General features: G+C 48.1%; 1 protein-coding gene across 1 annotated transcript in view; it reads left to right on the forward strand.

The window, feature by feature from the left end:
• Nt5dc3 (5'-nucleotidase domain containing 3) overlaps window positions 1-18,796 on the forward strand; it is a 52,034-nt gene that overhangs the window by 22,430 nt on the left and 10,808 nt on the right. The window contains exons 3-11 of the mRNA XM_021174524.2: window positions 4,292-4,366; window positions 5,069-5,124; window positions 9,632-9,722; window positions 10,714-10,851; window positions 14,086-14,146; window positions 14,538-14,640; window positions 14,780-14,881; window positions 16,870-16,951; window positions 17,992-18,078. Of these exons, the coding sequence (XP_021030183.1) occupies window positions 4,292-4,366; window positions 5,069-5,124; window positions 9,632-9,722; window positions 10,714-10,851; window positions 14,086-14,146; window positions 14,538-14,640; window positions 14,780-14,881; window positions 16,870-16,951; window positions 17,992-18,078 (795 nt within the window). The remainder of the gene's footprint in view (window positions 1-4,291; window positions 4,367-5,068; window positions 5,125-9,631; window positions 9,723-10,713; window positions 10,852-14,085; window positions 14,147-14,537; window positions 14,641-14,779; window positions 14,882-16,869; window positions 16,952-17,991; window positions 18,079-18,796) is intronic.

The following is an 18,796-nucleotide window of genomic DNA, read 5'->3' on the forward strand; positions in this document are numbered from 1 at the left end:
CGTGATCTTGAGGCCGGGCAGTGGTGGCGCACGCCTGTAATCCCAGCACTTGGGAGGCAGAGGCAGGTGGATTTCTTGAGTTCAAGACCAGCCTGTTCTGCCGAATGACTACTAGTACTGCTAGATATCTATAAAGCAAACATGTCTTAGAAAAAAAAAAAAAAAAAAAAAAAAAAAAAAAAACCCCAACCCAAACCAAACAAACAAGAAAACATGATCTTGAACCCATGTGCTTCTTATCTCTCCTGATGCCACTGCCCTGGACTGAGCAGTTGTCATGTCTGAGTACATCAGGGGCCTTCCTCTTAGCATTAGCACTTCTGTTTATGTCCCATAGTCTGTTCTCCACCTGCTAGCAAGTGAGGTTTTTTTTTTTTTTTTTTTTAATGAATTTGTGTATCTGTGTGTATTGTACACATGAGTGTGTGTCCATGGAGACCAGAAGAGGGCATTGGATTCCTCAGAGCTGGAGCTATAGGTGGTTGGAACTACTGGATGTGGGTGCTGGAAACTGCCCTGGGCCAGAGCTATCTCCCCAGTCTCCCTCTTTATTTTAAAGTAAGTAAATGTAGTCAGATGGTGGTGGCACACACCTTCAATCCCAGCACTCTGGAGGCAGAGGCAGGCAGATCTCTCCCTGAGTTCAAAGCCAGTCTGAGCTACATAGTTAGTTCCAGGACAGCCAGAGCTATATAGAGAAACCCTGTCTCCAAAACCCAAACCTAACAAACAAAGTAAACGTAAGAGCAGCAAACACTCCACCGAGCTGTCTCTCCATTCTGGAAAATGAATTTTTAATAGGCCTGTTAGTGCTGCTTTCTGTGGTCTTCTCGCTTGCCCCAGACAGCACAGGGCTTGCTGCTTTTCCTCTCAGCTGTCTGACCTGCACACTGGCCTCTCTCTCTCTCTAGCATGAATCACTGTGAGGCATTGTGCTCTGGGAGTGTTCGCTGGCCCGTAATATGGCTCCCAGGGTACAGTGGAACTTCCCTGGAACTGACACTGACACTTGTATTCTCTGTCCCTGGCATAGTGCTTGACCCAAAGTACACTCAACAAATGCTTGAGGTCCAGGTGTGTGCACTCTGCTGGTGGATGGGAGCCAGCACTCCATGGAGGTTGTGCTATCTTTGCTTTGTCTTTGGTGAGGTTTGAAAGAGCTTCATTTTCAGCCAGACTCATGATCCAGGCTCCGTGAAATACCAGACTAAAAGCTTTGACCGACCAGTACGTTTACAGGCATCTGTACTTCTGAAATTCCCAGCTGCACTGTGGAAACTGTTATCCATTCAGATGGTTGCAGTTAGCCACAAAGGTGGAACACAGCCAGGCTCCAGCACTGTAGGAGTCACCTACGCGTGGGGAGACGCCTGAGTCTTCTGTCGCACTCAGGAGTTAATGTTACTAGGGCTATTCTGAACAGGGCAAACTTTGGGCTTTATTAGCCTGCTGATTAAAGTGTTTTTCCTGAAACTGTTGTTCTGATGAGGCTCAGCTGTTTCTGTTTGTCCTCAAAGCCATAGACTATTGGGTTTCGACTGCATGGAAATACTTCCAGCCAGCTTGTTGAGCTTCTGACTTGATAGCTCCTGCCTCGAAGGAGAGGGGCTGTACTGGTTAGGGTTTTTGTTGTTGTTGTTGTTGTTTTGTCAACTTGACACAAGCTAGAGTTGTTTGTGAATAGGAGACTCACTTGAGAAAAAGCCTCTCTCAAATTGCCTGCAGGCAAGTCTATAGGGCACTTACTGAGGATTGATTGATGCTGGGGGGCCCAGCTTATAGAGTTCCGTGTGTTGCTGGGTGCTAGAAGAAAGCAAGCTGAGCAGGTTCCTCGTGGCCTCTGCTTGAGTTCCTGCCCTGACTTCCCTTGACAGTTATAAGTGGAATAAACCCTCCCCCCCCCCCCCAAGTTGCTTTTGGTCATTGTACTGGTTTTTGTTTTTGTGTGTCAACTTGACACAAGCTGGAGTTATCACAGAGGAAGGAGCCTCCCTTGAGGAAATGCCTCCATGAGATCCAGCTGTAAGGCATTTTCTCAGTTAGTGATCAAGGTGGGGAGGGCCCCTTGTGCATGGTGCCATCCCTGGGCTGGTAGTCCTGGGTTCTATATGAAAGCAAGCTGAGCAAGCCAGGGGAAGCAAGCCAATAACACCCTCCATGGCCTCTGCATCAGCTCCAAGTTCCTGTCCTGTGTCCTGTCCTGACTTCCTTTGGTGATGAGTGGAAGTGTAAGTTGAATAAAGTCTTTCCTCCCCAGCTTGCTTCTTGGTCATGTTGTTTTGTACAGAAATACAATCTCTGACAAAGACAGTCATCATGGTGGGTTTTTGTTTTGTTTTGTTTTAAAATTTTGTATGCATTGCTGTCTTATCTGCATGTATGTCTATATGAAGATGTCGAATCCCCTAGAACTGGAGTTACAGATAACTGTGCTCTGCCATGTGAGTGCTGGGAATTGACTCAGGACCTCTGGAAGAGCAGCCAGTGCTTTTAACTGCTGAGCCATCTCTCCAGCTCTTGGCCATGGTGTTTTATGGAGCAATAGAAACCCTAGGATGGGTTCTGGGCTGGTTGAGGATGGAGTAGGTGAGTTGGGGGTGGACTGATGTGACACAGATCCAAGGCTCAACCACTGTGCAGCTTGGTGACTTGGGCAATTTCCTGACTCTAATCCTCAGAACTCTGAGCCACAAACAAGCAGGAGACATTGTCTCTTGCTTGCTGGGCAGTGAGCTTAGCACAGCACGGCTGGGAGATGCTTGTGACACTTCCCGACCCCATCCCCAGGCTAACGGAGGCTTCAGACTGCAGTGATGACCTCCTTTCAGTGAGCAGAACCACATCATCACGGCTGGTTTAGTGTGGGCTTTGGCACGTATCTCAGTAAATATGCAGAACCGTACATGGTGTTCAGAAGTCTTGAGAACACCCACGGGGAGAAATATCAAGTTGGGGATTTCTTGGCCCACACACAGGTGTAAGATAAATGAGCCCAAATGTGACATTTAAGTCAGTGCTTTGTGCAGCCTGACTTGAAAACTTGCCATGTGCCTTCAGGCAAGTGGTGCTAGGTGGTTCCAGGGAGCCAACAGCAGTGTGGCTTGGCAGGCTCACTGCGGGTCTTGATGCTTGCCCAGCTTTTCTTTCTGTAAAATGGGCACGGCAGCACCAACAGGCAGGCAGCAGAAACTGGCCAGTGGGTGCTCTCAGCTCTGGGTCTAGGGAAAGGGAAGGTCCTGGATTCTCATACAGTACAGAGGGGAGACTGACATTTTTGTATAACGTGATCGAGGATATGTACTTAAGAAACGGCAGACACCAGGCTGTCTCCAAAAGCTCTGTGTAGTCTCAGAGCAGTGGAAGAGGGTGGGAGCCACAGGGAGATGGTTCCCTGGGACATCACAGTGGCAGTGGGGTTCCCCAGCCGGCATAGCTGGGCAAGAGCAGTGAGCATACTGGGAGCTGTATGGATGATCCTTACAGATGCTCCTCCTGAAGTGACCTCATTTAGATGTCACGGAAATGGGCAGCTTCTATTGCTTAATATTCCCATGACAAAATCCTTGGCAAGGATAAAGCAGGAGATTTGGGCTTACAGCTTGAGGCTACAGTCCATCATTGCAGAGGACTTGGAGCAGGCCCCACCCCTAGGCTAGTGGAGACTCGTCACATTGTGTCTGTAGTCAGGAAGCAGCAAGAAATGCTGGTGGCCAGCTCAGTCTTTTTCATTCAGTCCCATGGCATGGTGCTGCCCATATTTAGGCTGGTCTTTGCTCCTCCATTAGCCCAATCTAGAAACAACTCAGACATGCCCAGAGGTTTGTTTCCATGGTGGTATTAGATCCCATCAGGCTGACAGTTAAGAGCGACCATTGCAGAGCACTACATGATGGTATTCAGTGTGCAGATGGGTTGGTTCAAGAGGATGAGGTCTAATCTCAGCCTGGACAAACGGACAGGGCTCGGGGCAGGATAGAGACATAGAGGACCAAGCCATGGTCTGTCCCTGCTGGCATCGCTTTCCCACCAGAATATAACGACTCCCGAGCCTCCATACAGGGCAGATCCGTGCCCATCCTGAGCTCAGTGCCCTCTTTTTCTTTCCTTTTTCTTAAAGACAGGGACTCAGGTAGCCCAGGCTACCCTTGAACTCAGTGTGTAGACTAGAATAGCCTTGAACTCCTGATCTTTCTGCCACACTTTGTAACTGCTGGGGGCCCAGGCGTGCACCCCCATGTCTGTCCTCTTCTTTCAGCCTTAGCTAAGCCATGTGTCCCCTCTCCTCTCTCAGTATCCTGCAGAAATCAGGAAGTATGAGTATGACCCAAGCTTTGCCATCCGGGGACTCCATTACGATGTCCAGCGGGTGAGTTTGATCTCCTGTGCTTCTGTAGTCTCTTGGTATTTGGAAATAATGTGCTGCTCAATAAAACCACTGGTCCTTTCCTTGGGGAATGGTTTGGAGTGAAGTCCTTTGGGGTTGCAGAACTGGATTATCCAAATATATTTGGTAGAGCTAATTGGAAGAGGCATTAGGAAGGCTTGCAATTGGGGTACTGTTTGGGAGTGCCAGCTAATGCTGGTAGTGTGGGAGGGGGAGCCAGCTGTCATATGTTTTTCCTTTTTCTTTTGCTCATATGCCATTTCCTTAGAAAGCACCTCAGTTAACAAGCAAAGCTTTTGGAAACTGCATGCAGTGGTTCTCAGCCTGTGGGTTGTGACCCCCTTGGGGGTTGAATAACCCTTTCACAGGGTTGACAGTATCTAAGACCATTGGAAATCACAGGTATTTATATTATGACGATTAACAGTAACAATTATGAAGTGGCAAGGAAAATAATTTTATGGTTGGGGGTCACCCCAACATGAGGAACCTGGGGCTGGAGAGATGGGTCAGCATTAAAGGCTAGGCTCATAACAACTGTATTCAAGGGTTGCAGCATTAGGAAGGTTGAGAACCACTGTGTTACGGAAACGTAATGGTGGCAGGATTTATAACAACCCTTGGATTACTCAGTTTGTATGCAAATTGGTATTCACATGTATGCACATGTTTATGTTCTTAAAGGCAGTGTTGATGAAGATCGATGCTTTTCATTACATCCAGATGGGAACAGTGTACAGGTAAGTGACAGTTCACTCACAGGCGTAACCCGGGGGGCGTCAGATCTCAGGTCCCGCCAGCGGACAGGGGTTGAGGGAAGTGTCCATGTGTAGATCGCCCTTCTACCACTTCCTAACTTGTTCTGGAATCCGTGATGAGGCCTGGTACACGCTAGTGCTGAGGGTTTGGCTATGGGGCTGCCTTCTGGCACTTGAGGGTGGGTGAGAAGCTACACAGGTGAACAGTATAGCCCAGAGCAGCTGGTGATGGTGGGCATGCATGCCCTCAGGTCATGGGGAGCCATCAGGAGGAGACTGGCTGAGATGCTGAGAGGGTGGTCCTGGGAGGAGGCCTAGAGGGGCTGGGGTGCTGGGGTGAGGGGGCGGGGAGCATCTCATTCTCACTACGATGGTTAAGGTGTCCTCTCCGTGCATGCAGGCATGCACAATATAGTTTCTAGACAGTGTGGCCACAGTTCTTAGTTCTGGTTCTCTGCCCCATCCTTAGACTTCAGTTGTTACAGTTGTCATTCTTTGTACTGACTCCTTAGGTCTCACCCGTGGACTCACAAACGGAGATGTGCACCCCGATCTTCCTTGTACGCTGTTTGCGTCTTCCTTAAGCTTACTAACTTCTTTTTTCATTTGTTTCTTTTCCTGCCCATGTGTTTCTGCTTTTTCAAAATGTCACATGGGTCAAACATGATTATTTTTTAAAAACCGAAAAACCAAAAACCCGACGCTGTCCTCCTGTTACGCTCTAGCCTGACTGCTTGTCTCAGGGTAGGCTTTGTTAGAGGACAGCGGTGTGGAATTGGTTCCAGGGATCAGACCCATATTACCTGTCACAGAAGTGAGGGTTGCCAGGGTTCGGAAAGGCCTCATCCAGTCTTCCTTTTGTCTCTATATCTCTGTCTTCGTCAGGGTTTCATTGCCGTGAAGAGACATTATGACCAAGGCAACTCTTATAAGGAAAACATTATATTGGGGCTGGCTTACGTCTCAGAGGTTTACTCCATTATTATAACAGGAAGAATGGCAACATGCAGGCAGACATGGTGCTGGAGAAGGAGCAGCAGAAAGGGACTGTGTGCCACACTAGGTAGATCTTGATTGAATGAGACCTCAAAGCCCACCCTCACAGTGAAACATCTCCACCAGTAAAGCCATATCTCTTAATAGTGCCAGTCCCTACGGCCAGGCATTCAAACCCACGAGTCTCTGAGGCCCATTCCTCTTCAAACCACTGTCTCTGTTTCTTCCCTGACCTCAGGGACATGTGTCCCTCCTCTTTCAGAGGTGTCTCACGGTGCACTTGAAGTCTTCGGCATATGGCTAGGTTTTAGGCTGTCTACCTACTTTCAACTCTTGCTTGCTTCTACACAAGTTTTTAAATTACTGGGTTCGTTAAGACTCTTAGTTGAGTAACTGAAAATGAGCACAAACTGGCTTAATAATAAGAAACCATGTTGCTTTACTGACTGCTGTCTAGGAACAGGTCTGGGTATAGGCATGGCTGACTCTGAGCTTGAAGTTGATATTATCAAAGCTCACCTCTCTTTCTCGTGTGTGTGTCTGGTGTTTTCATTTGTGTTGGTGTGTGTGTGTGTATGTGTACGTGTGAATGTGCTTGTATGTAGAGGTCAGTATCAGGTGACTTTCTCAGTCACTCTTTATTTTTTGAGACAGGGTCTCCCCTGTAAACTTGAGGCTCACCACTGTGACTAGACTGGTTAGGCAGCAAGCCTCAGGGGTCTGTCTCTGCTTCCATAGTACTGGCATGATTATAGGCATGGGGCTACTGTGTCCAGTTTATGCTATTGTCTGTTGTTGTTGTTATTGTTATTATTGTTACTATTATTTTTATTAAATGTGGGTTCCGGGGGGATCAACTTCAGCTCCTCATGCTTGTGTGGTAAGGACTTCCCTGACTTTCTGGCCTGGTGCTCCTCTCTGACTTGGTGCTCCTCTCTGGCCTGGTGCTCCTCTCTGGCCTGGTACTCCTCTCTGGCTTGGTGCTCCTCTCTGACTTGGTGCTCCTCTCTGACTTGGTGCTCCTCTCTGGCCTGGTGCTCCTCTCTGGCCTGGTGCTTCTCTCTGACTTGGTGCTCCTCTCTGGCCTGGTGCTCCTCTCTGGCCTGGTGCTCCTCTCTGGCTTGGTGCTCCTCTCTGACTTGGTGCTCCTCTCTGGCCTGGTGCTCCTCTCTATCTTGGTGCTCCTCTCTGGCTTGGTGTTCCTCTCTGGTCTGGTGCTCCTCTCTGGCCTGGTGCTCCTCTCTGGCCTGGTGCTCCTCTCTGGTCTGGTACTCCTCTCTGGCTTGGTGCTCCTTTCTGGCTTGGTGTTCTTAACCAACACTAGCTTGCATCCCCCAGCCTCAGCTCCAGAGAGAAGAGATGCTTTATTCCATTAGCAAAGCAAGTGGATGAGCTGGGGAAAAGTAACGGCCAGCCTCTGCTCCCCATTCCCCAGACTGCCTGTCTGTCTCATGCACCTTGCCTGTCTCCTTGTCTTCTGGAAATCCCCCCTTCCTATCCCCATCTATGGCCCACTGTGCCTGTCCTGCTTCAGCCTCCTGGCCTGAAGTGGCCCTGCTCCTTCCTAGGTCCATGTCAGGCCCTCCTCACCCTGCCCCTATTCCTGTTGTCCCCATTGTTTATGTGTGTAAGTCCCTTGAGTTGGCAGAGTGAGTATCCAGGGTGCAGAGTGGTGTGCGCCTTTCTCAGGGGCCATCTTCACTTCCTCTTTGCTGCCTGCGCATCCATCACTGGTCTCAGCAGGCTCCTGATGCTTTGGAAGCCTTGCTTTCTCTGTCAGATGGGCAGCTCCGGAGCCTGCTCTGTGCAGCTGGTTGCAGAGTGGCAGTGTGCGGGGTGGACAGGCAAAAGTGCATTTCTCCTTCCCCTCAGAACTACTCGAGAATAAATAGTGGGAAGAAACCTGCAAGGTTCACTTTCGATCCCATTTGAGATCTGCTGTAGGTTACACCCTTGGACTTGGGTTTCATTCAGCCGAAGCACTGGCTTCCAAGGGCAAGGTCAGACCTCTAGGGGGTTGGTGAAGGGAGGGAGGCCTTAGCCCTCAGCTCATGGTTCCGCTCATACTTTTGCTTGCTTTCTTTCCTTGTATGGCTCTGTCGATGGCTGCTTTGTAAGGGCTGTTCTCCAAGGTCAGTCTAGAATGGCCTGCTTTGCTAGCAGCGTCTTATCTGATTGCTGGAGCACAGAGTGTTCGTTTGTTCTCAGAAGGCAAGTCAGTCAGGCAAAATGTCATTGAACGTAATGGGCTGCTTTTAAACCTAATGTGGGGAGTGGGGAGAGGAGGATATCACATATCAAAGCAGACACTACATGGTGTGTGCACCTCAGTGTCAGGTTTACATGGTGTGTGCACCTCAGTGTCAGGTTTACATGGTGTGTGCACCTCAGTGTCAGGTTTACATGGTGTGTGCACCTCAATGTCAGAAGGCTTTGTGTCTGATCAGCCTGTTAGAATGCCTGCTGTTTGACTTGCCCCTGTAGAAGGCAGCCAGGCCCTCTGTGGTTTCCTAGTTACTGGTCTGTTTCTCAAGCTAGAGAAGGGTAGAAGAGCAGCCCTCTGGGATGGGCAACTCCAGGTGAGCATGTGACACCGCTCAGCCTCCTGGTGACAGAGGCCAGAATGACACTCAGATTCACTGGCTATGCAGAACTGGACTCGTTTGCAAGTTCCAGGGGCTGGCAGATGGTGGGTGTATAGAGAGAGGGAGGCCGGCTCTCGGTGTCACATAACAATTCTCTCCTTGCACTGTCTGCCTGCCTGCCTTGGGTGGTGGGTATAATCTACTTTGTTCCCTATGTTGAGTGACTCCTGTGTGACTTTTTCCACCTCGGCACTCTACATAGGGGACAGTAATGGAGGAAGAAGAATGAGTTAGAACAGGAATAACTGCTCACATGTGTGAAACACTCCAGCCCAGAGCAAGTCCTTGGGAAGCCTTCCATCACAGTGGGCTGAGAGCTGTAGAGACCCAGGATTTCAATCCTGACACACTGCTGCTTCCTGCTTTGCTAACTCTGAGGAAGACACATGACCCTTCTGTGTTCTTCTGTAGGAAGAACACCGACTCCTAGGACGGGTGACAAGCAGTTGAGCATCCAGATGTAGCCCCCTCCTTGGCCTGTCAGAGGTGTGATGTAGGATGAGTTACTGCTGTAAATCTGTTTTGTTTGTTGTTGTTTTCTGAGACAGTGCTTCTCTGTGTAGTACCGGCTGCCCTGCAACTCTGTAGACCAGACTGTCCTGGAACCCAGAGGTCTGCCTGCCTCTGCCTCCTGAGTGCTGGGACTAAAGGCGCCCACCACCACTGCTTGGTGTAAATCTGGAGCCTGTTAGTAACAGGGGCCAAACAGTAACATCCCACCCACTGGCTACAGCTGCTGCTGTGGCATGTCTCATGGTGATAACAAGTCTCCTGCCATAGTGGAAAACCCCATCAGTAGATGGAAGCCCAGAGTCTTTCTCTTTGTTGAGCGTCTGTATTTTTTGCAGAGGCCTCAGTGTTGTCCCTGATGAAGAAGTCATAGACATGTATGAGGGGTCCCACGTGCCCTTGGAGCAGATGAGTGACTTTTATGGAAAGGTAAGGAAAGCCACTGGGTCACCTAAAGCAGCCGTCTTTCTCCTCTATTTGGTAGTTTTGTGGCTGGGAAACATTTTAGGGAGGAAGGACTACTTTGACTTCTGGTTTTAGAGGTCTTGGTTCTGGGGCATTCAGGTCTATAGTGAGCCAGAACATTCCTTAGTAGGGTGTGGAGGGTGGAAACGGGGAGCAGAGGGAGGGAGAAAGAGAAGAGTTTGGGGCAGGGATACATCTGCTTCCTGAGGCTGGGCCCTGCTTCCTGGAAGTCAGCTGTGAGTCAGTCAGGACATTACTCTCCTGATGCAGTTAACAGCCTTACGATCCGGTGACTTTGCAGTAGCACCAGCGGTAAGAGCCTAGCCTTGAGCTCATGACATTTTGGGGAAGGGGCCCTTATAGCTGTTGGGCTCGCCTGCTGTGTGTGATTGGTGGAATCCTGAAGGGATTGTAGATGTGAGAGATTACAGTGCTGAAGAGCCACTGTGGGCTCTTGCTTGCTGACACCCCATCTTCTGTGATTTCTCCCTCTCTGGTGGACGGTCTTTCCATCTTTTCTTATCTACCCCATTTGTTGTCATCCCTGAGCAGGTGTGACCCCGCCCTTTGGTCTAAGTCACTAGGGGCTGTCAAAGGAGATGTATGTCCTGAGGTGGGCTGAAGCATTCTGGGACCTTTGCCTGGGCCTGCCGCCAGCTTTCCTCACCTCCGTGATCTCCTGAGAGGGAGTGGGAAGTGATTGTGAGGGCGGGGTGGGGGGGGTGGAGCAGAGAGGGAAAGAAGGAAAGGCACCAGGGAGGGAGTATCCATAGAGACTCGCTTACACTGAGGCTCAGGGACAAGGGAACATATTACCATCTCACTGGTAGAAGGTCCCTCTGTACAGAGGAAGCCAAGTGTGGGTTCCTGGAAACCCCTGACTTCCTGGTAGCCTCCTGCTGATTGTCACCTGGTTACCCGGGTCTGCATTGCTAAGCCTGCCTTCCCTCTGCAGAGTTCTCATGGGAACACCATGAAGCAGTTCATGGATATCTTCTCGCTGCCCGAGATGACCCTGCTGTCCTGTGTGAACGAGCACTTCCTGAAGAACAACATTGACTATGAGCCTGTGCACTTGTACAAAGACGTCAAGGTGAGGGCAGAGGGCAGGGGGAGTTCAGAGAAGGCCAGCTACTATCTAGGGGTGTGTGTGTGTGTGTGTGTGTGTGTGTGTGTGTGGTGGCGGGAGTTCGGGTAGTCCCGCTCTGGGCTCATTTGTCTCTGCGATTGACAGTGGAGGTCATAAAGGGACACATCTGTTTCAGAATTTGGGACAATAGGGGCAGCATGCTCTATCACAGATGTGCCCGCTGTGACCTGGACTTCTCTAATCCTCTGGCAGTCCTGCCTACCCTCTTACCTGAGCCTGCCATGCGGAGGTTATCTCCTTCACACAGGAGAGGCCACTGTCCCTGCCCCATTTCTTGTGAGGCAGAAGTCACCCAGAGAGACCCCTCCCCCCCCTTTTTTTTTTTTTGGTTTTTTGAGACAGGGTTTCTCTGTGTAGCCCTGGCTGAACTGGAACTCACTTTGTAGACCAGGCTGGCCTCGAACTCAGAAATCCGCCTGCCTTTGCCTCCTGAGTACTGGGATTAAAGGCGTGCGCCACCACGCCCAGTGAGAGCCCCTTTTCAATACTTAATTTCAAACATGATCACACATCTTTATGGGATACGGTGTGCTTTGGTGTTCACTGTACCCCATCAAGATGCCCAGGGATGAGGCTGGGGGTGGGGCAGGGAGAGATTGGTTAATAGGGAACCTTTTTTCTCATATCCACAAAGATCTGCCTGCGTCTGTATCCTAAGTGCTGGGATTATAGGCTTGTACTCCCGTATCTGCCATAGCCACAATTTCCTTTAATTGAAAATATTTTTCAAACAATATATTACGATCATGACTTCCCTTCCTCCCTCCCCTCCCCCAACTCCTTTTTTCCTCTATTTAGAGGCTAACAACAAAAGAAAAGAGTTAAAAAAAATAGAAGAAACACATACACATCGCTGAATTCCATAAGAACACGAGACCAGAAATCATAATTTACAGACAAAAGACCAGTTAAGGCCGGGCGTGGTGGCGCACGCCTTTAATCCCAGCACTCGGGAGGCAGAGGCAGGCAGATTTCTGAGTTAGAGGCCAGCCTGGTCTACAAAGTGAGTGCCAGGACAGCCAGGGCTACAACAGAGAAACCCTGTCTCGAAAAACCAAAAAAAAAAAAAAAAAAAAAAAAAGACCAGTTAAGATAAAACATGCCCGAATAAAGCAATGAGACAAAAGTCTACAGCAATCCCACCATTGAGGTCATTTTGCATTGGCCATCCACAGCTATGCTAGGGCCTATCCTTACATGTGGATGATATGGCCAGTGAGACTCATTTAGCAGGAGACAACTAATTAAAATAGTTATATATTTTTAAAGATACAGATTTCTTTTTTAAAAATCTTTTTTTTTTAAGATTAATTTATTTGTTTTATGTGTGTAGGGCATCAGATCCCATTACAGATGGTTGTGAGTTACTTTGTGGTTGCTGGGAATTGAACTCAGGACCTCTGGAAGAACAGTCAGCACTTGTAACCACTGAGCCATCTCTCAGGCTCCCAAAGATACATGTTTCTATACCAAAATATTGTATACCCATGGCCAGTGTACATTTTGTTGTTTTAATTTTTTTGAGACAGGGTCCCTCCCTCTGTGTAGCCCTGGCTGTTCTGGAACTTGATATGTAGATCAGGCTGGCCTTGAACTCACAGAGAGTGCTTCTACCTCCTGAGTGCTAGGATTAAAGGCTAGCACCACTATGCCTAGCTCTGTGTATGTGTGTGTGTGTGTGGGGGGGGGGGGGGGCGTGTTTTGTCTACATGTATGTCTGTGTACTGTGTGTGTACCTGGTGCCTTAGTCTGTTGTGGACTACCACATGGTTGTTAATTAAACCCAGGCCCTCTGGAAGAGCAGTCAGGGCTCTTAACCATTGAGCCATCTTTTGAGTTCCCTCATCCAATGGAAATTTTTACTGTCCTGATTTCAGGGTTTTGGAGTTGAGGGCGCTCTGTACTTTCTCAGCATTGCTTTGATAAAAATTGGGCTAAGTTTCAATATTTAGTTTTTAGCTCTCCTTTTGAACACACAGACACTATATTTAAGACTCACTTGCAGCAGAGGAGAGAGGTTTATGTGAAGGTTCAGTTTTTCCTCTAAGGATTGCCGCCTCCAACAGCAAGGGCTTGCATAGAGTTTATGATGTTCTAGACTCTGTTCTGACGTGGTTTCTTTTGTTTTGTTTTTGACAGCCAAATAATCTTTATTAATTTTTTTCAAAAAGCACTTTAAGGATTTAATATATTCCAGAGTTTTGCATTAAATTGATACAGAGAACAGAAGAACTTTGTTTTCATTAATTATTTTTTCTTTTTTTAAAATTAATTTATTTTTTATACTCCATATTCCATTCCCTGCCCCCATTCTGACGATTTTATGTTTACTCTTCAAGCCTTTGCATCGATGCTACTATTTGTTACCCCAGTTTAAAGACACTGAGCACAGAAACCTTGACTGCCTTGCCCAACATCACACAGCAGGGCCTAGATTCTTAATCCATTCTTGGCTTGCATTTAACCATTCATTGCCTTGTGTGTTGGATAAAACTGAAGTGAGTGTGTGTTGAAGGTAACTGAGATGATGTTTATAGCCCAGAGTGGTCCACTCTGACAGAAATCCACTGACGAGACTTAGGACCCTGCTACTGGTACCAGAAAGTTTCCTGGCACTCCAGGAATCTAAAAAGGCCTGCTAGACATCCCCCACCCTGGAAGCAGAGCTCTGCAGTGACGTCTGGTGACACCATTCTGGCACAGCCCTCAAGCCTGCAGTGGACTTTATGTCTCCTCCTCTTTCCTGCCTCTGCCAGTTGGCCTGTTGCTGTATGGAGAGAGGAGGCGACTTTGTCCCCCTGCCTTTGCCTGGCCTTACAGAACTGTTTGCATGCAGAGATGAGGAAGGAAGGGCATGAGGATGGAGGGCAGGGACTCCCTTCATGCAGGCTGTCTGCCCTCTGTTGATCATCCTGCATGTAAACTGCTCTTTGTCATGTGAGACCTCATTCAGACTTACACAAACGACCTTTTCAAAGGAGGCGCTTGGAAATTGTATTGGCAACAGCCTCTGTCACTGTGGAAACACAGCGTTCCCTAGAGGCTTCCTGGGCTAAGTGGGCTAGTGTTGGGATGTGTAGACCGTGGACTGGCAGGAAGTGAGCCCTGAAGCTGTGCTAGCGGCACTAACTCCGGCTCCCTCAGCGTTTCACTGATGACGAATCTGCCTTTTCACAGGACTCCATAAGGGATGTCCACATCAAAGGGATAATGTACCGAGCAATCGAAGCGGATATTGGTATGTATGACTGCATTCTCTGTGTTGCTGTGTGGGCGTTTAAACATCTCACCCCAGGGGCTGAGCAGGGACCACAGGCGTTTCCTGAGGATTGCTAAAGGCCCCTGATCCTGGCAGTGTAGATGTCTGCTTTCTGTTCTAGAACTTGGTGTCTGTCAGTCTAAGAAGCTGTACCATATGATCCTTCCCTTCAATGGGGTGTGGGGGTGGGAGGGGTGGTCTCTTGTTTCCTGTGCCCTGGGCATTCACATACTTTCCAGAATCAACCTTCCCTGGGACCAAAGTTTCCCCACTGTGCCTAGGACACTGCTTACCCCAGGTACCCATTTCGTAAGTACCTGCAGAGGGCCTGATTCCATCCTGACTGTGTGAATGTCTTTCTCATCCATAGAAAAGTACATCTGTTATGCTGATCAGACCCGTGCAGTGTTGGCTAAACTGGCTGCCCACGGCAAGAAGATGTTCCTCATTACCAATAGCCCAAGTAGCTTTGTGTAAGTTCTGTCTTCCCTCACCAGCTGGTGGCTTGTGGGTCAAGTGCCATTCGTCTTAGTAGCTGGAAAGAAATAGTTTGCAAGAAAATAAAAACAGTTCATCCCTTTGATGTCAGCTCACCTGGCTGCCTTGTTCCAGAGACAAAGGGATGCGGTACATCGTGGGGAAGGACTGGCGAGACCTGTTTGATGTGGTCATAGTTCAGGCCGAGAAACCCAACTTCTTCAATGACAAGCGGAGGTGAGGGACGGTCTATTGGGGGACTTGACTGTACTTGTGAACACAGGCATAGCATGCCATAGTGAGAGCCAGTCACAGGATCACAAGCATCGGAGACATAGCTTCTGATGTGTAGCCTGTCTAACACTTCAGGAACAGCGGGATGGGCACATAGCAGACAGTGTTCTCAGTTGAGTGTGGGCTGCTGCAGTTCTGAGTCAGGCTTTAGAAACTGAGACTACAACGGAGAACAAGGATTAATACCACACAGCAAAGTAGGCATGGGCTCCGGGTGCCTCATGGGGTGTAAGGAACACCACCAATGCCAGACTGCCTGGTGGCAGCTCTTAGAACAGCTAATTGGTGCGTTTCAAATTGCAGTTGGATTTTGCAGAGTTCTCTGCATCCCAGGACAGGTCTCAGCCGTGTCTTACATAAGGTCCTCCTGCCTCTGGAGTTTTGGGGAGGGGGAGGGAAGAGGTCAGGACCAGTGCAAGAGTATTAAACTGTCCTCTACCCTAGGTTCAGACTAACTAGGTGGCCAACTCCTAGAGGCCCACATAGTTGAAGATCCTTACTATAGATAGCATTCTAGGAATTGTTCTGTCTGTCTATGGCTCAGTTTGGGAAGGGTTTTCCCAAACCTTCCCCGATCTGTAGCTGGTGACCTAGATCTGTGGGTAGTTCCAGGGATCCTAATGTGTCTGTGTTTGAAGTTAGGGCAGCATGTGTACCATTGGGGTGCTAAGTTCTCAGAGTCACCGTGACTCTGGGAAGAAGAGGCAAGCTCAAGACCCAAGCATAGAGAAAGAGACTGAGTCTTGAGTGTGGTCAGAAGCTACACGCTGGCCATGTTGCCTCTACCGCCCTCATCAAGTTCCTGTGAAGCCTGGGCCTCCCTATACCCAGACTCTTGGAACGGTTAATCCGAGGTGGAGGGGTAGGGCCTGGGCTCTTCCTGGGAGGGACTCAGCCTAGCACTGGTTCCTCCCCACTTCTTTTTTCTGGATGTTTGGAACATTGGCTGAGACATTCCCTTTCCTTCTGTTGTTTATTGAAGCCAACAGTTGAGGATGGCTCATTACTCAGAGCATCCATGTGAGGGAATGTTACACAGCCACTAAAGATGCCAAACTTGGCTATAAGCAAAAGTCGCCAGCATATCTTACTGCTAATGTGTTTCAGACTATGATGTCACAGGAGAGGTTGCTGACAGGATCAAAGGAAGAGAGATATAAATAAAAGTGTACAAAATGATCTTCATGTTCCTCACAAAAGGGAAAGTGGGTTCTGATACCTACAGTGAGTTTCTATTTCTGTGATTGGAGAAACAACCCAAAAAGATGCTCTGAGCCCCTCTGGCTATGCCCTGGGGTGAAGGACTGGACAGCTCTGCTCCCACCTGGCATTTGACCCAGGATGCCAGAGTTCCTCCCATAATGTCTGCAGGCAGCAGTGTTCCTGCAGTCTTTGCCCTGGGAAGCAGATTCTTGCTGCCCTGCCACATGTCTTAGGGCAGCAGGTTGTGACCTTTCACACAGAGTCACCTATCAGATATCTACTTTAAGATTCATAACAGTAACAAAATAACAGTTATGAAGTAGCAATGAAAAGGATTTTATGGTTGAGAGTCACTATAGTATTAAAGAGTAGCGCATTAGGAAGGTTGAGGACTGCCGTCCTTGGGAAGGAAACCTGACTAAAGGGCTTGTGCTTGCCAAGGGTGGTTGGCCCTTAGGATTATTTTTTTCTTGTTTTCCTTGTGTGTAGTGGGTTTGTAGTGGGGCCTGCATAGTGTGGAATGAGGTGACCTGGGCCAGGGAATGCAGTGTGGCTGTGTAGTGTGGAATGGAGTGGGTGACCTGGGCCAGGGGATGCAGTGGGGTTTGGAGTTCAAGAGCTAGCTCCTTTCTGCTCTCAGTGACTCCCCACTTAGTCTCTTGTGCAGCAGAGAGCTTTCACTGTTACCATGTATTCTAGTAACATGTCCCTTTTCCTTCCGTTGCTAGGCCTTTCCGAAAGGTGAATGAGAAAGGTGTCCTACTCTGGGATAAAATCCACAAGCTGCAGAAAGGCCAGATTTACAAGCAGGTATCCACGCCTTCCCCAGTGTCTTCCTGTTGCTTTGCTTTGTGGTCCCAGGTTGTGGGTACTGGGACTGGCCAGGTGCTTGGAACAGCTGGAACCATTGACTAAGAGATTATAACTTCAGAGTAACTCAAAGCTGGCTGTTAAAAAAAATATATCATTTAAAGCATTACTCTCTATAAAATGTAAAGTGTCAAATAGTAAACCTCAGAGATGTCTCTTTGAGGAGCATTAATCTTGGTCTATTATTCACCCAATGTATGTCCAGATGAGAAAGATTTCATGTGCAGTTTTAAATACCTGGGCATGGAATAAGGCTGTCAGAAGCTTGAACCATGGCTGGTCATTTTTATGACGCCAGAGCTGTTTTCTTGACTGAACATTCTTGGTGGGTTTGTAATGGCCTGCTGGATTTAGTAGTGAGTGTATTCTCTAGGCCATAAAAAATTAGTTTTAATTCAGACGTTTTACTCCTAACAAGTCGGAAGATTTAGACGTGACTCATAGAACTTTCTGCGAGACTGTTTACAAAATAGGTGACACTGTGAATGTTCACCATCAGGGAATTGGCAGAAGAAATCAACTGTGGTAATTATAATAAAATTAAAAGGCATTTATATAGAATAATGATCTCGGCATGTTTAGTTAGTGTAGAGATAAGTACAGAGGGGCTTATGAAATCTGAACTGTTCTTTTTGTTGTTTTTGAGACCATCTCACTATGTCGTCCTTGCCAGCCTGGAATATGTAGATCAGGTTGGCCTCGAACTCACAGAGATCCGCCTGACTTTGCCTCTTGAATGCAGGGATTAAAGTCTAACACCATCATCATGCCTGACAGTGACATTTTTTCAGAGTACATTTGGCATCAAAGAAAAGTCTGAAAGATTTTTCCATGAGTGTGCTTTTAGCTTTTTTTTGTTGATGTTTAAAATAAATCATAAGAGTTAAAAACAATTTTTCCAAGTTTTAAAGCAGGTATCGTAGACTACAGGCTCCTGAGTTTCTGACCTGTAATTGATCTGCACTCCTCTTCTGTTGCAGGGTAATTTGTATGAATTTTTGAAGCTCACTGGATGGAGAGGATCCAAAGTACTGTATTTTGGTGACCACATCTACAGCGATCTGGCGGTGAGGAGCCCTTTTCCCCAGTGGGGGGCGCTGTTTTTTAGAAACTCAGAGTGGGTCACAGTTTTGAAAGTCTCCCTTTTACAAAACAGGAGACAGTAGAGTTGTGAAAAAATAGTTTTGTTTTTCTCTTTGAGATGATGGAAATTAGAAATGTACTTAAAGATTTAGTCAGAAACATTGCAATAGAACTATTGAAAGCACTATGATATGCTAAATGCCCTTTTATCAATGTCAGAAAACTTCCAGAGTATGCCTGAATGCTCCCAGCTTCTTAGCCTGGCCCTGGTGGGTGTGCCCCAGAGGTCTGGGGAGTGCTGCAGTATTTATTGAATAAAGGATATTCCCTACACATGTGCAATGCTAGGGTTGAGGCCAGGACCTTTTGCAGCCAGGCAGATGCTGTACCACTGGTCTCCTTTCCTGGTCCTCTTATAAGTCTGCTTCTCATGGAAACCTTGATCTAGGATTCCAGGGGCCCCTCACTCAGTTTGAATGAGGACCATTCAGAGCATTTGAGTTGAGCCTGACCCTGATCTCACAGACCATGTTTTGTTTTGTTTTTCCCCACAGACCGTGGTTAGTGGTCCCCCCCCCCTTACCTCTCCCTCCCCGTTTCTGAAGCAGCTGTGAATCACAGCCATTATTTCCAGAACAGGAACTTTCTCTGGGTGACATGGTCAAAGCCCGGGGCCAGTTTGGTTTTAATTAAGTGTAATTC

This window comes from Mus caroli, chromosome 10 (assembly GCF_900094665.2).
Source record: "Mus caroli chromosome 10, CAROLI_EIJ_v1.1, whole genome shotgun sequence".
Lineage (NCBI taxonomy): Eukaryota > Metazoa > Chordata > Mammalia > Rodentia > Muridae > Mus > Mus caroli.